This window comes from Hemibagrus wyckioides, linkage group LG14, assembly GCF_019097595.1.
Source record: "Hemibagrus wyckioides isolate EC202008001 linkage group LG14, SWU_Hwy_1.0, whole genome shotgun sequence".
In the NCBI taxonomy this organism is placed as follows: domain Eukaryota; kingdom Metazoa; phylum Chordata; class Actinopteri; order Siluriformes; family Bagridae; genus Hemibagrus; species Hemibagrus wyckioides.
In genome coordinates this window covers 15,340,166-15,357,696 of record NC_080723.1, presented here as the reverse complement: position 1 = coordinate 15,357,696, position 17,531 = coordinate 15,340,166, and the positions used below count along the sequence as shown (strand labels likewise).

The window sequence follows — 17,531 nt, the reverse complement described above, 5'->3', positions numbered from 1 at the left end:
GTGGTGATTTATAGTGGGTTTTTTTCTGTACACTGTATTTTAGATAGCTCAAGTCAGTGGGCTTGTTCATGTCTAGCACACTGAGGCATAATGAACACTGTGAAGTTACAGATGTGCAACTAAGAGGTGTTGCACTTTAACCTGATAGTTAGTAACTGTGACAATTACAAACTTTTTGTTAATATTATTAATATATTTCATATCTAAAATCCTGTTTTCCTTGAGCCGCATAATGTCTTCAAATCAGGACGTGGTGAATGTACACTATATTGCCAAAAGTATTCGCTCACCTGCCTTGACTCGCATATGAACTTAAGTGACATCCCATTCTTAATCCATAGGGTTCAATATGACGTCAGTCCACCCTTTGCAGCTATAACAGCTTCAACTCTTCTGGGAAGGCTGTCCACAAGGTTTAGGAGTGTGTTTATGGGAATTTTTGACCATTCTTCCAGAAGCGCATTTGTGAGGTCACATACTGATGTTGGACAAGAAGGCCTGGCTCTCAGTCTCCGCTCTAATTCATCCCAAAGGTGTTCTATCGGGTTGAGGTCAGGACTCTGTGCAGGCCAGTGAAGTTCATCCACACCAGACTCTGTCATCCATGTCTTTATGGACCTTGCTTTGTGCACTGGTGCACAGTCATGTTGGAAGAGGAAGGGGCCAGCTCCAAACTGTTCCCACAAAGTTGGGAGCATGGAATTGTCCAAAATGTCTTGGTATGCTGAAGCATTCAGAGTTCCTTTCACTGGAACTAAGGGGCCGAGCCCAGCTCCTGAAAAACAACCCCACACCATAATCCCCCCTCCACCAAACTTTACACTTGGCACAATGCAGTCAGACAAGTACCGTTCTCCTGGCAACCGCCAAACCCAGACTCGTCCATCAGATTGCCAGATGGAGAAGCGCGATTCGTCACTCCAGAGAACGCGTCTCCACTGCTCTAGAGTCCAGTGGCGGCGTGCTTTACACCACTGCATCCGACACTTTGCATTGCACTTGGTGATGTATGGCTTGGATGCAGCTGCTCGGCCATGGAAACCCATTCCATGAAGCTCTCTGCGCACTGTTCTTGAGCTAATCTGAAGGCCACATGAAGTTTGGAGGTCTGTAGCGATTGACTCTGCAGAAAGTTGGCGACCTCTTCGCACTATGCGCCTCAGCATCCGTTGACCCCGCTCCGTCAGTTTACGCGGCCTACCACTTCGTGGCTGAGTTGCTGTCGTTCCCAAACACTTCCACGTTCTTATAATACAGCTGACAGTTGACTGTGGAATATTTAGGAGCGAGGAAATTTCACGACTGGATTTGTTACACAGGTGGCCTCCTATCACAGTTCCACGCTGGAATTCACTGAGCTCCTGAGAGCGACCCATTCTTTCACAAATGTTTGTAAAAACAGTCTGCATGCCTAGGTGCTTGATTTTATACACCTGTGGCCATGGAAGTGATTGGAAGACCTGATTCTGATTATTTGGATGGGTGAGCGAATACTTTTGGCAATATAGTGTATCCAAATCATTTCAAACACAGAAATGTCTTAGTTGAATTTACTCTCAACATAAAGCCATACTGTAAAAAAAATCTCTCACTAAAAACAGTATGCTGCTTCTGCAACAAGACTTTTCTTGGCTAATCCTGTGTCCTTCTGCATTCACTGACCCCTAAGCCATATAAACTCTATCCTGCCTCCAGCTGTGTACCTGCAACCCCAAACGGCCTGCGCAGTCCTAACGTGCATTTCTTATGAGTCTCCTTAAGGTCCATACGGCCAACGCGTACAATCTGACATATGAGATAAATCTTCTCTCTGTTCAGGTCCTTGTTCCCTAAATCCTAGAGAGACAGAGAGAGAGAGAGAGAGAGAGAGAGAGAGAGAGAGGAAAAAGAGGCCATTACTTGTAGCAGAAAGGGTACAGGTAGGCAATATAAGTATAATTCTTTTATTTTTTGCTGTCTTTATAGTGTGCTATAATACATTTTATCTAATAGGTATGAGGTTTCCCTCTAGTGTTGACTTACTGTAAACACCACCTTCAGGTTGTTGAGCATTTCAACATCTTTAGGAAATCCTTTATCCCCCCATCTTATTAGATAGTTCTCACTAGAGAAAATGAGATGTGTCAGCCATGTAACAAGTTTGCAAATGGCATGTGTAAAGCTCGGGCTATTTTTGCAATATGTATACACTGAGAAGCTTCTAGATTTCTTAAGGAAGTTATTCTTTTATGGATGGATGGCCTACAATATTCAGGCAGTGCATGCACAGTGATGAGGACAATAGCAGTGATGAAGCTGCGCTGTGTGAGACAGCCTTGTGAAGACCAGCAGATGAAGTTGTAATCAGAGCCGCACCTGATGATCACTTGTTTGAGGGGGTCATACAGAGACATGAAGAGCTCGGATTCTTCTCCAATGCGACAGACAAAATTGCGCACGAACACGTAGAGGCTGTGTGTGGGAGAGGACTGGATCCGTGCCGAGACTCCAGAGTGATCCATCTGGACATTAGACTGTAATAGTGTATAAGAGTAAACGTAAGGTGCAGCCATTTACATTATTGTCTCTCTAACTATAGTCTGGCTCAGCCACATCAATCACATCCTGATTGGGCTTAGTACAGTTTGAGTGGCAGCAGTTTAAATACATTAACATAGGCAAGTCTGCCACATTTATCTTATGGCGGGGAACTCAATGGGGAAATAAGTAATGGCGTCAGTGTAATACAGACAGATTGGTCGAAATCTCACTGACCTGCTCTTCTTTGATACGTTCAGTAATCTTTGCAGTGGCATCCTCGTGAGCTCTGAACAAGCTAATAACACTGGCATTGTCAGGGTCTAAGATATTACCGTTCACATCCCTCACTACCAGATCTAACTCCAGAATCCTGCAGAGGAGGAGAAAGTAAAGTGAGGATCAGAGTGGCACATATATAAGCCCAAAAGAACCATAATAATTTGTAAAACTGGTCTGGTCAGTAATTTAACCAATGCCCAGAGTGTTTACACAGACATTAGGAATGTAAATGAATATGAGCACATTATTCAGAATAAACAGAAATGTCTTAAGCATATAAATACAGATTTGAATAGAGAAAGCCAGTCGGTTGAGAAGTGTGCATAGGGGACTGGGATCTTGTAGTATACAACAACATATTGTGTGAATAGGAGTGCTTTATTTTAATGCATCAGATATGAAGCTTGTGTGTGCAATGTTTGTAACTATCTTCATTAATGTGAATTGCTGTGTGATGCATTTACAAGGGTCATTCATTCATCCTTAGCACCTCCCCGATCAAGATCACGGTAGTTTAAATCAGTTTATATTGTGAGAAGTAGAACTGTATAAATTAGTTAGAAAGTCTACAAAGAATGACTACAAAATTAAATGAATACAAAAAAATAATGTGAGCTGGATTCTTCCTGTGTGCATCTGCATTTCAGGCATTTAGAATTTTAAGTCATGTCGCAAACCATGCAGACACAAACCATGTTGGCATTTCTAGTGGTAGTGGTTTAACTCCAAATATAGATATAGATATGAATATATAGAGCACTAAAGAGATACAGATTGTTACACCCCTATAACATATATATGTGGTTTCACACATCATGTGTACATTTGCACTTGCATGTGGATGCGCACACGCACACACACACACACACACACGAAATGACACACTCCACTTGTTTTTACTTGTCTTATTCTTATAATGCTGCTAAAGCTTGATCAGTAATCATTATGACCAATTAGTTTATTATACCCAATGTACTTTAATCAAAGGGAGATTATCCAAAACATGCTAGATTATCTCAGTAGTCAACATTCTAATCAATAAGTGGCTCTGAAGGGCAAGTCATCTTTTAAAAACGGACATTCAAGTTATAGATTTGATAAAATCAGGTTTTGTTTGAAGGGGTATATCATTTCTTTTCAACAATGGCTATTTAGAAGTGAGTATTTTAACTGAATTGGAACATCCTGATCAGGCACATTAACTAAGATACTCAGGGTTAGGGTAAGCTTTACCATCTAAGAAGGTTGCTTAACCAGTGTTACCTTTCCAGTAAAAGACATATGAGACACTGGCCCAGCTCACTAGCAAACTCTAATGTTCGGAGAATATCTACTTATATACTGTTAGAAGGCTTATATCTGAAATTATCACCTAGTATTAGCAAAATAACTAACATTTGGTTTACTATAAGCTTGCCAGCAAAATCTGGTAGCATTAAGGTGGTAGCATTAAGCGGAAAGTATGCTTAGACTGTTACCCAAATTTCCTAGTAAGTTAGCTAACACTAGGCATTCTATGTAATATGTTATGATTGTAATCTGTTATTTAAACCATTATTGTACAAGATATGTCTAATGAAGCTTTCAGACTAGCTTACAGGCTATACCCTTTCACAATAACGATATTAACACTTATATGAACCCCTAACTTGTCTCGACTCACAACACCTCTACTCTGTTCACTCCTATATGGCAGTACTATCTCTGCTTGACATATTGCTTTGTTTATATTTCCTCATGCTCATATTTCCAAATGCTAAATAAATAAATGTAAATTCAAGTATTATGTGAGAGAATGACTGTTGCAGGAAAAATGACAGATACTATAAATGGATATTTGAAGTCATTTTCAGGGCTTTGACTAGGCCATGTCACTCCTGTTGCTTAGCACAGTAATTAAACCTATATAATAATCACTGTCAATATTTCCTTTATACACTCTAGAATAATGAATAATAACTGACAGCCAGACAGAGGCACAGGAGTACATGAAAGGAACACGTTACTTGTTTCCATAGTCGATTTTAGATGTGACTTTCTGTTTGAGTTCCTTAAACTCATCTCCAGGCAGCGTGCCAGAGAGCAGCTGAGAACGCCACTCCATCAGATCCCACATCAGTGCCTGCACCTGGCTGAATCTCTCCTTCTTACTGACCTGCAGTGTGTTTAAAAAAAACCCACTGTTCAGTCAGGAAGTAGATGTACGTATGAGATAAAATTGATCAGTGATTAAGGATGAGGAACTACAGAGAAGATATTAACACACATCACACATGCCTGTAAGATGCAGGTACACACACTAAGACAGAAAAATCGCACAGTACCACAAATAACTGCTTCCAGATGCTGCCCCATTCCCTCAGTGTGGTAGTAACTTCCTTCACCAGGGGCATTTCAGCCGAGGTCACTTCCTCTTCATTTCTATCAAGCGTAAAGTGTTTAATGTAAATTTGATATTCTTATACACTTGGGAATAAAAGGCTCTTATTCTGGTCTCAGAAACTGAAACAGAATTAGTGCTGACTAATGAATAAAAATAGGAAGTCACTCACCCCCTTTTTTCAATGATAACTTCCTTTAGCTCAATGAAGTTTGCAGGAAAGGCGCCCTTTAGTACAGGGAAATTACATAACGTGGGGTTTCATTTAGATGTGAATCAGATGCAGGACATGAATTTTTAAAACTAATTATGAAAACTACAAACATCCACTTACTTTCTTCTCTTTGTTCCGGGCCACATATCCCATATACCAACCTGAAATATCACCAGCAGTTTATACATTTTTTATTTTTTCCAAAAATATTGGATGAAGCTTTAGAATAGCTGTTTGCAAACCTTTTGCAACCAAGAACCCACACAACAATAAAAACAAAATTAACAACAAACCGCACCCCCGTTTAAGAAAAATTAGATCATAATTTAATGATTGAAATATTGGGCTTATTATTAAAACATGTTTTGTCTATTAATTGGATCTATACTGCATTTATTTTTTACCTAAAGACCAACTTAACAATTACTTAATTACTAAGATTCTGATAACACCCATTCAATTTAAGTAACCAGATCAAATGCTCTAATGTTTATTGGTAATAATAATTTATTATAATTACCATAACAAAATCTTGTTTATCCTTCACAGACCTTCGGGGATCCCAGGACTGGTTCTTTATGTACTTTTTAAGCAGAGACCATAGATCTAATTTTCTATTTTAGAAGACACCATACCAAGACTGCCACTTTGCTGCTCTGGTTCTTAGTAATGGCTCATTTAGCATGAAAACCTTAAAATGTCAGATGTTTAGCCTCTTTTTAGTGTTATTGGATGGGTTTATGATGCTAAATATGCAGGTCCCCATCAGTGTTTAAAACAGAAAAGGCTGGAGCAGTGGATCTCATGATTAAAACCCATTTCTTTTAACCCCATTTTTCTCTGAGACCTAGTTATAGTGGATTGCACTTTTATAGCTTCACCCAACAAAATAAAAAAACTGAACCTTTAGAAAATATGTATATGAAACTGACAGAGTGATCTCACATCCAAATAACTTAATATACTGTATGATGGGTCCTAGTCCTGCAGAATCCCACAATCACAGTCTTACCTTCACATGCTTTCTCTATGTGCACTGTTTCACCCACAGCAAGAGACAGCTGCTTCTCTGATTTTGCTGCAAAATTCCACTTAACTGAAAAGAAAGAGTGAGAAAGTGAATTAAAGATAAGAAAGTAAATTAGTTTTTCAGAGTATAGAGAAAGTTGCTTCTCCAAGCTACAAATACAAACCTATACCTACATAGCCTTGAAGAGGAGTCACTACAGATAGAAATAAAATCAGTCATCTCTTGATAAATTGCATATAACACCTTCTCTTACACTGTAGTAATAAAACGTATCAGAAATGTGTTTATTTCAGCATTTTTGTCCACTCATGTCCATCTAATGACGTTATCTGAAATCGAGCAGTTTTGAAGAAGGCTGAGCTCTGCAAACATTTGACACAATTATGTCATGCAATACTTTACTCTGTATGATTGTCATATATGTTCATTTCTGTTATGACCCTTAAAAACCCCAATTACCCGTGTGAAAAGATAATCATACTGAATTTTAAACAGGACTAAATATCACAATTTCTCAATCTCACACAGTCATTAGTTTATCCTAGTCGAAGTGTGAAGCGTATCTGGAGCGATCTGGAGTGTATCCAGGGAATACCGAGCATAAGCTGGAAATGCACACCAGATGGGACCTTAGTCCATCACAGGCCATCATGCACACACATTCACACACTCATTCAAACCTGAATTTAAGTTTATCTTAGATAATTCAGCTATCGGCATGTTTTGGGATGTGGGAGGAAACCAGGCCGTCATCTTAAATGTTCAATCCTATCCATGTTTAGAACAATATAACAGATAAATGTCTCAAAAATAGCTGAATAATTGTTGGATTCATGCTACATTCTATACTGTACAACGAGAAAAAATATTTTTATTCTGTAAATCCTTTCTCTGAAGTGTGGCTTCACAGTAATATAAACATGTTCATTCTAACATATGAAAGTTATTTTAATTTACATACACCTATTTATTTAGATCAAACCACATTTGCATAAATGTTAAGAAGTATTTAAAAAATACTGTCTTATTTATTTTCATCTACCTTTATCATTGTAATTATTTCATTACAATGGCACATGGCAAGGTGTGAGATATATTAGGCAGCAAGTGAACAATCAGTTCTTGAAGCTGATGCATGGGAAGAAGGAAAAATGGGCAAGTGTAAAGATCTAAGCGACTTTGATAAATGTCGAATTGTGATAGCTAGATGACTGGGTCAGAGCATCTCCAAAACAGCAGGTCTTTTGGGGGTGTTCCTGATATGCAGTGGTTATTACCTACCTATAACCAGTGTCAGGGTTATATTGTCACCTAAGACTCATTGGTGTATTATTGTGAATGGTTTGAGGAACATGACAAAGAGTTCAAGGAGTTGACTTGGCCTCCAAATTCCCTAATTCTCAATCCGATCGATTATCTGTGCTAGGCAATCAAGCAGGCAAACAACCTGGGATGGTTTCTGTTTTGCTGAGCTTTTTGAAAGTGTGCTGAAAAACATGGACAAAATGAATTCAGCCTAAATTCCTCCTGACTGTCGAGTCTTTCTCCACACACAACCCTCTCCATACCTAATGACAGTATACTCCATCTTATACAAACATCAACTTTGTAGAAGAAGGACTTTGTAAATGATTCTGGTCCAAACAAAGGAAGCTATATATAAATAGATGCACACTACATAAAATCATATGCTAATTACATTGTACTTGCATGGTGGGCTAACACGAAACACTATTTTGTGAGTCTTTTCCACAAAGCATTTAGAAATAATCGAGCTTGGAGTGTGAGCTTGGAGTGGAGAGCTTTGGCCACATTGCCACAAAAACTGAACTTTATCTCATGACTTTCTCTTTAGAAGTAGGTACAGTATACTGGAAATTCAACAGCTGGGTGTGAACTGTAACTTCAACTTAAATATTTTAACATGCCTCAGTAGTACTAGTTACCCATGTATCTGCAGAGGACAAGATGATTAGTGGGGAAATTGTGGTACTTTTGATTAAATAAATTTTTGTATTAACAAATGACAAAATGTAGTAGATGTGTGTTAGTCATAATGTCTATTTTGATAGAGAGGAAAATCCCTAGAGGGTGATTTATGAAGCTCAAAATCTCAGAAACAAAATTAGTTTGTTACATATAGAAACAATATTTTAGTCCACCATTTCAACTTCTCTTAAAATGATAAGAATAACATTTTAAAAATATATATTAATCCTGTTCCTTTTACATAAGATGTATTGAGGCCTAATATATGGTGGTAGCTCAAGTGGTTAAGATCTGGCTTCAAGCCCCACCGTTAGGCCCTTGAGCAAGGCCCTCTGCTCCAGGGATGCTGCATCATGGCTGACCCTGGCCTCTGACCCCAAGGATGGGATATGTGTAGAAAGAATTTCACTGTGCTGTAATGTGTATGTGACAAATAAAGGCTACTTAACGTAATGTTTTGTATTGATGGCCAGCCCATCAGAAAATGATGCAGTCCTTCAAAATTTACTTCTATAATAATGATGGGATCAGCAGGGAATTGTCTCAGTGTCCAAGCTGGGAAATACTGCACTACAGACTATTAAACTGATGGTAAGTAAAAAGTTAACTTCAACTGCGCTCAAACCTTAAAAGTTTCTCAGCTGATACAAAATTCAGCTGGCAGTGAAGAGTGCCAGAGTTCTCACTCAACCCAAAGGATGGATCACATCAACCCGATATAGTACTGTCTATAAATCACTACAAGGCTTAGGGCCAATGGATCTGTCTGCTAGGCAATATAAACCAAACATGGAGAAGCAGCATTTAGCTTATATGCTGCTTGGAGATGGTACCAACTGTCAGAGAAGCTTAGAGGTGGCCAGACAAATCGAGAATGATATTTTGATCAAGCTTTCAGTTAGGATTAGGGCACTGTTTTTAGCTTTTTTTGGAGGGGTGGTACTGCATTGCAGTTCTAGCTTTTTATCTTGTGTATTATCTATCTTAATGTACTTTATAGTTTTTATTTAGTGGTATTTAGTTCAATCTAACGACATTTACGTTACTTTAGTTGTTCCTAATTTTTTTCAAATTATGTTAGTGAATTCACCTTGCATTGATACATCAGTACATGGGGGAAAAAAGTAGTGTTAAAAAATCATTATTTTCTTTTGTCACTAGTGTTGGGTAAGTACCTTTACAGGTACATCGCAAAACCTTTTAAATGTATTTATATGTTTTATACACCTGGGACAGTGACGATAATTTCATTATGGTACAGTGGACTTGTTATACAATTAAGAGTAAACATTTAAAGGTGTACTGCATGTACCGTCCTAGTTAAAAGACACAGTGTGTTCAGTTCATTAAACACACTCTTCAAGCACCTAGGTAGAGGCTGTAAGTGTTTTACACATGGTTGCTAGGTTAGTAAGGCTCATAATCTCTATGGCATATCATGTGTGAAAAACAAAAACCAGAATCAATAATATTATGAATGTATGAACTTCAAACTATGTATCTAAACACTGGACACAGCAGGAGCCAAGAACTGGACACAGAAGCAGGTCTGACAGTTGTCTGAAAACCTGGCTGAAATTGGGAGCATTTGAAATTGGGAACATTTACAGCGTAGAGAATGACACTAGAACCTCAAATAATAAATATAAATATTCTTACTGTTATGGTAAAACTTTAGTACAAGTTTCACAAATTATATATTTAACTAATGCATTCATACTGATGAAATAATACATCCCCGAATAATGCCTTGCATCAGAAAATAATCATGGGTACACATTAACAGCCTCTGAGACATGTGCAGTATAATTATCCATTAATAATAGTGTTAGCTTTAATACTATTAACATCATTAGCTCATTCTGTCAATATTAGAGCTTGCAAAATATTAATAAAGATCATCTACACTGTGAAGTCTATTTGCAATCATGCTATGCTCATGCTGTAGTCTATAATGTACGTTTTCTGAATGTTGGTTTTCCAGCATACACACAATTCTACACTCAACTCCAACACAGGATATACTACAAATACAAATAATACAGTGTATACATATTGTTAACCCTTTCCCCAGTGCTATCAAACAGCTTAGAATAGTGTTTTGTAAATAATGCTTCGACACATCCTTCCTGTGTGCTTCACTGTTTTTCAACCACCTGTGACTTCATCATCATACCCATTTTTATAAATTCACACAAATGAAGTGTTTCGATCCGAAACATGTTATCGTGTTGAGCCTGAGTGATACTGACTTTACATTACAAATTGCAAAAAGTTACTTAAATATCCTAAAGCTTTGGTTAGCCTATAATGTGTACAAAGGGAAATGTACTGTATATAACCTGTTAACTGATACTGCATTAGTCATGATACTAAATACCAGAATTATTACACGTATCTATTACCATTGTTAATGTCCTTTCATATGATTTAAAGGTGGTTCATTTGTACACATTATTTCCTGATGCACTAACAATGAGGGCATGTACTAACTCATCATTTTCCAGTAAACTTATCAGACATTTTCAGTCAGTATAAACTATAATTTTATCACAGTAAGTCTGATATAAAACTAAGTTGGCTTTTATTTGGTGACGTTTTTCACTCTGCTGAATAACCTTACACACAATTTTAGTGGTTGAAGATGACACCTTCAAATTTTAGATGCTTATAAACAAGCACTTCGGTCATCTCAGAAGGTTTGAAATGGGTTTTCCTTTGAAGATAAATCCATTTGTGTGGAAAAAAAGTACAAATATTGTCGGATTTATCCTTGTAATTTTTTCATGAATGAGCCATTAGGCCATACTGTGACATTCATGTTACAGAAATATGGCCAGCATTAACAGGCCACATGTTTCAGATCAGTTTCCTATCTCTATATGTCACTTTAAAATGAATTCTACAATAAATCATGTATAAACTAAACAAAAAAAAAAAACACTGCCTACATGTTTAGAGTACAAGCAGCATACAAACACACACACACACATTGTATTACTTCTTAGTTCACTTTTTACTTCCTCTCTTCTTAACTTCCTTTGTGTGTACATGTGTGCATGAGTGTGTGTGTGTGTGTGTGTGTGTATGTGAGACCACATAAACACAGATATAAACGGCTATCAGATCACGTGACCAGAGCTATCAGTACTTTTAAGCTTTAAAAAGGTTTTGACAGGTTGTTGAAGTGGTTTGTAGATGTTGCCTTTAAAAAGCGGAAAAGGAGACATGACTCTGTACCAAGGCTGGGTACAGTGCAAAGATAAAAATAAATAAATAAATAAATAAATCATTACGCTCACTAGGCTGTAGTGTTTCCTGCTATTAAGATGCAAATCCTACCAATGCAGGTTTCTCCAAAGGCACCAAAAAAATAGTCAGATTTTTAGTTAAAACGTTAAAGTCAAACTGCAAAATTTGCCATCAGGATGAGCAATCGATACGTTGAACTGCACACACACGCCGAGCGCTATGCACATACAGCATTAGTGTAACCCTAGACCTATATGGTTCCACTTTGCAAGATGAAATCAGTTTCCAAATATTTCTGTAAGCTTCATATCTGCTGCATGACTCTTAACAAAAATAATGATTTGTGAATCTATCTAGTTTGCAACACCTGCCCACATCCTGTGAAGCAGGAAGCACAGTAAGCATCCACAGACACTGATCTGAAGGCCGTTATTCACACATACACACAAAAACACTCCTCAAACTACATGCCTGAAATAGTTAAACACATACCAACACCATATCTTTCACTGGTGGTCCTGATCCAGGGAGACATGTTGAAGCCAGACAAATGTTTTGTCTCTGTCTGTCTCTGCACGCCTCAAGTTCCTCTCTTTCTCTCTTTTACTCAGTCCTGTCTCTTTTTCTGGTTAGTGTATGAGAGAACAAGAGCGTCATGCTCCTCCCTCTCACTCTTCCTTCCTTTTTTCAATTCTATATACTTCTACCCATGATGCTGTTCTTCAAAGAGCATAAACCTATTACGTCAGACTGTATAGCAAAATCCAAACCATATCATTTCTGTTAGAACCGGAGACATGTTCCTTAGCATTGTTTAATTGAAAGTTAACTTCCTCCAAGGTGATTTCCAGTAAAGCGGGGCAATAACCTTAGTCTTAGTAACTGAAATTTCTCATTTTCAGTTTGCAGACTCCAGTCTGTGACCACAGACAGCACTCTTAACAACATTGGGTTCCCTTTAGAGATATGTTTGCAGCTTCCTGTATAAATCCTGCTACAAATGCAAATGAGACCTTTATCATACGCCTGATCGAGAGCAGCAATATGAATAAGTGGAGTCAACAAATATCACATAGCCTCTGTATATACTCTTACAGGAACAACGGGAAGCTGGCCTGGGACAGAAATCTCACTAATGACCTTGGTTTGCCAAAAGCAGTAAATGGAACACATGAAGTATGAAGGATTATTGGGCCTACAGCATACAATAGGTTCAATATGACCCATTTTAAAGTGGAGCAATACTAAAAAGGGCCTTTTCTAGTTTACAATTTTATGCAATTTGATTCATTCCTGCAAATTTTATATTAGAGAGATTATGTTTCGGTCCATAATGTCATGTTCTGTACATCTAATAGCATACAACTGCCAGCAGGAAGATCAGCAAACACTTCAAACAAATACAACATATTCAATCATTAATTTTCTGTGCTGTTTATCCTACACAGGACTTGCATGGAGCTGTGGATCCAGAGCACAAGGCCACCCCACTGCAGGGCACAATAGCTCACATACTCATTCACTCACTACAGACAATTTAGTGTGTGTTCAGGGTGCCATATATTCTCATTTTTCACCCAGTGTTACTAGGATAAACTCTAGATCCAGCACAATGTTTACGGAAGAAGTATTAATGCACATGTGTTACAATTATCCTGCTATAATACTAAAAGTTATTGACTTTAAGCAAGCATTAATAAGTAGTAAAAAGATTCAGCAGATTTTATGCTTGAAAAGGGAACACTTTCATGAAAAGGGAGTAGAGGTGTGTGTGTGTGTGTGTGTGTGTGTGTGTGTGTGTGGGATATAATCAAATTAACATTGAATTCTCAACTGTCTCAGACTTTTCAAAACAAAAATATGTCTAAAAAAATTTATATTTCAAAGGAGGACCAAGTCTTTAAAATTCTCTAGATGTGGAATTAATTTTGCTTCATACATTTTTGAGAGGAAATACCAGAAATACAAAAGCAACTAAAATAAAATTTTGTTGTAAAAGCAAAATAGATTGATGCAATTGTTTACGTCAAAAAACTGATTCATTGCTTGTCATTTTCAGTGCATGGATTGGAAGTGTGCCAATAATTTTGCACTGCGTAAGCAGAGGTGCAGAAGCTGTCAGGAGATGGCGCTGTCCCCTTACAGTTGTTTCGTCAGCAATTTAAGAAATTTCACACATGTACAACTAATTATAAAAAGTAGGCCCAAATACAGTAGGCCTTCATCATAACACACAAATGAGCTTTTACTCAATGCCACCTATTATTATTTGCACAATGAAAAGAAATCCAAAACAGGGTACTCGGTTTTGATCCTGAACTGAGGTCCGTGCAAAATTTCACATCTTCTCTGTGGGTCTGTGTGGGTTTCTTCCAGGTCCATGTTTTAGGTGAACTGACTATGTTAAACTGCTCCTAAAGTCTGAAACAAAAGGTGAATGTGTGTGCATGGTGCCCCGTGATAGACTGGTAAGTATTATTGCCTTGGTCACAGATTCCTGAGCTCTGGATTCAGCACAACCCTGACCAGGATGAAGCAGTTACTGAAGATGGATGGATGGATAAATGAATGAATGAACTGAGTTGTTTGAATTGTCATAGCTTATAATTCTTCTCATCACATAATGGTGTACTTCTTTTGCTTAAGAGATGAAAACGTGTTTGTCTGGTTTTCCAAACTCACTCTGCACCTTTCTACCTCAGATTTTCCCACAACTGCAGTTATTACTAAGGAACTTTAAGTTCTTTATATTTGCATTTATTTTCTTTGTGTATGGTAGGATTCTGCCTTTTGTATAATATCCGTTTAACTCAGTTGGATAGAGTTGGGTTATTTGATTGATTGTGTTGAATTGTATACCACTGTTGTGTTGCCTGGAGGTGACTCTTGCATTATGCTAATTATTCTCTCAGGTGATTAACCAGTAGTAGTTTCAGTGTGAATTGGGGGCCTGAGGGAATTTTTACCATATTAAAAGTAGGTTCACTTTCAACTGTTGGATTTCTCCCTTATTACACAACAGCTACTAACCAGAAGGGTGAAGGCTAAGTTATTAAGTTGCCTTTATTTGTCACATATACATTATACACTGCACAGTGAAATTCTTTCTTCGCATATCCCATACATGGAGGGTTGGGGTCAGAGCACAGGGTCAGCCATGATACAGCGCCTCTGGAGCAGGGGGAGTTGGAGGCATTACTCAAGGGCCTAACAGTGGCAGCTTGGTGGTGCTGGGGCTTGAACCCTGATCTTCTGATCAAAAACCCACTTAACCACTTGAGCTACCACCACCCCCAGGCTATCACAGGCTCCCTGTAAGGCACATGAACCCAGACGAACTCTTGTTTTCTAACTGCTGCTCATTCAAGGTATTACTTAACACACTCAGAGGAAAGAGCTATCCATTCGCATGCATGAGCTCACAGCTGCGGCATCATCAGGATTCCAACTCATGATCTTTGGATTCAAGAATCAATCTCAAAGCTTTTCTGTTGAGCCAACTGCTAATTGTTGTTTTACACTTTGTTATTAGATAGTTCACTAAGTAAGTTCCCATAAAATGGGAGAATAAATTCTACTACAAATGAGAAAACTAACATTAAGAAACCAACCACTTAAGAAAAAGGTAGCTGGTTAGACAACTGCATGACAGCACTGGCTATACTACAGAAAGGTCAACACTAATACATCATGCCTTCAAATCAAATGCATTTACGTTCAAATCCTTTCATCTGGGTGATAGTCTACCATAAAAACTTAAAAAACACCAAAGTCTTTTTACACACACACTGACAGAACAAACATAGATGTATATATATATATAACGCCTCCGACTCTATACTCACTATACACCGATCAGGCATAACATTATGACCACTGAGAGGTGACATCAATAACACTGATTATCTCCTCATCATGGTACCTGTTAGTGGGTGGGATATATTAAGCAGCAAGCGAACATTTTGTCCTCAAAGTTGATGTGTTAAAAGCAGGAAAAATAGGTAGGCGTAAGGATTTTTAGCGAGATTCACAAGGACCAAATTATGAGGGTTAGACGACTGGTTCGGAGCATCTCCAAAACTGCAGCTCTTGTGGGGTGTTCCCGGTCTGCAGTGGTCAGTATCTTTCAAAAGTGGTCCAAGGAAGGAACAGTGGTGAACCAGCAACAGGGTTATGGGCGGCCAGGGCTCATTGATGCACGTGAGGAGCGAAGGCTGGCCCGTGTGATCTGATCCAACAGACGAACTACTGTTGCTTAAATTGCTGAAGAAGTTAATGCTGGTTCTGACAGAAATGTGTCAGAATACACAGTGCATGACAGTTTGTTGCGTATGGGGCTGCATAGCCGCAGACCAGTCAGGGTGCCCATGCTGACCCCTGTACACCGCCAACAATGGACACATGAGCATCAAAACTGGACCACAGCGCAATGGAAGAAAGTAGCCTGGTCTGATGAATCAAGTTTTCTTTTACATCACATGGATGGCCGGGTGCGTGTGCATCGCTTACCAGCTCTATATACTTTATATGCAAAAACTCAAATACTGTACATTTAAACAAACTTTGTCATAGCCATTAAACTAAACTGGCCACTCACACACACACCAGACACACAACTCCAACCTGTTGTAGGCCTGAGACCTAGCTCGGGTGTGCTGTGGCCTAAGAAAACACAAATGGTCTTTTCACACTAAAAGAGCAATTAAAACAAAACAAGGTTGAAGCAAACAATGTCCTCGAATTGCTTGCAGACCGGGTAAAATGCAATGCTTCTCAGCACTGCTACAACGTTTTCTCCTACATTCCGTAGATATTTCAGAGCATGAGAGATTATGAATGCTCCATTTGTTCAAACACTCTTTCATCTAATAACAAAATAAACAAACTAACAAAATGTCTCCTCCTTTGAGCTACACAACTTCAGCGGAAACAATTAAACTCAATCAAACTCTTATCCAAAGTAAATTACAGAAAAAAACAAAAGCAAACACTTGCAAGAAAATAAAAAATACTCAAATTGCTGGGTTAGCAATTAAAAAAAATTTCTCCCATCTGTCTCAAACTGAGCACCTCCTTTCTCACACAGCAAAACAACAAATGAAGCAAACTCTAAACTTTTCCCTCAATGCTCTGGATCACTACTCACTGGAAGAAAACTCCTCCCATTCTGTCTCTAACTAATTAGCAATGACGCTTTCATCCGTAAGGGCGGAAACATACGCTAATTGAACCTATTGCAATTTACAGAACAAACTTGTTTGTTGAAAGTTTGTTGGTTACATGTTTCCCAAGTACGCAACTGACAAACTTGAACAGATTCTTCTAGAACATATTCAAATGAGCTTTATTAGTATCCATAACCAGGTACAATCAAATACAACTTCATTTCTAACCCTAGCTGGGTTGAATATACATACTGGTTATTTACAGTATGTTTCCAATCACAATGTACAGAATTTGCACTACATCATCGTTATTTCTTTATATTACTAGCATGTTATTATAATACTTATCAGTGGCATTCTCATAAACGCGTTTCGTTTTCTACATTATTAAATATCATTTATATGTAAAGACTTGGTAAGCTGTGCTACTACTGCTGTTTGGCATCCACCCAAATTTCCAGAGCACAGAATTGTACAGCTTTTTAGTGAATTTCCGGATCCTTCTCAAAATAAATTCTATGCCACTGTTATGATGCATTAGAGACTGTGTGCTGTGTGATTGTCATAATCAGCCATCACTGTACAAGCAGACATTTTAAGTGGCAATAGCAGCAGTTACAGGTTTGGTTCTATTCTTAGCAGACACTGATTGGTACATTTATATTTAAGAGTCAGGCATGTGCTCTGCTGAGTAAGACTTTT

General features: G+C 38.2%; 1 protein-coding gene across 1 annotated transcript in view; it reads right to left on the bottom strand.

The window, feature by feature from the left end:
* LOC131364958 (dedicator of cytokinesis protein 2) overlaps positions 1-12,316 on the bottom strand; it is a 115,154-nt gene extending 102,838 nt beyond the window's left edge. The window contains exons 1-10 of the mRNA XM_058408462.1: positions 12,157-12,316; positions 6,406-6,489; positions 5,514-5,554; positions 5,352-5,407; positions 5,124-5,220; positions 4,806-4,954; positions 2,755-2,890; positions 2,356-2,513; positions 2,023-2,104; positions 1,704-1,836 (exon numbers count right to left, since the gene is read on the bottom strand). Coding sequence (XP_058264445.1) covers positions 1,704-1,836; positions 2,023-2,104; positions 2,356-2,513; positions 2,755-2,890; positions 4,806-4,954; positions 5,124-5,220; positions 5,352-5,407; positions 5,514-5,554; positions 6,406-6,489; positions 12,157-12,199 — 979 coding nt within the window. The 5' untranslated portion in view covers positions 12,200-12,316. The remainder of the gene's footprint in view (positions 1-1,703; positions 1,837-2,022; positions 2,105-2,355; positions 2,514-2,754; positions 2,891-4,805; positions 4,955-5,123; positions 5,221-5,351; positions 5,408-5,513; positions 5,555-6,405; positions 6,490-12,156) is intronic.
* Positions 12,317-17,531: the final 5,215 nt, after the last annotated feature.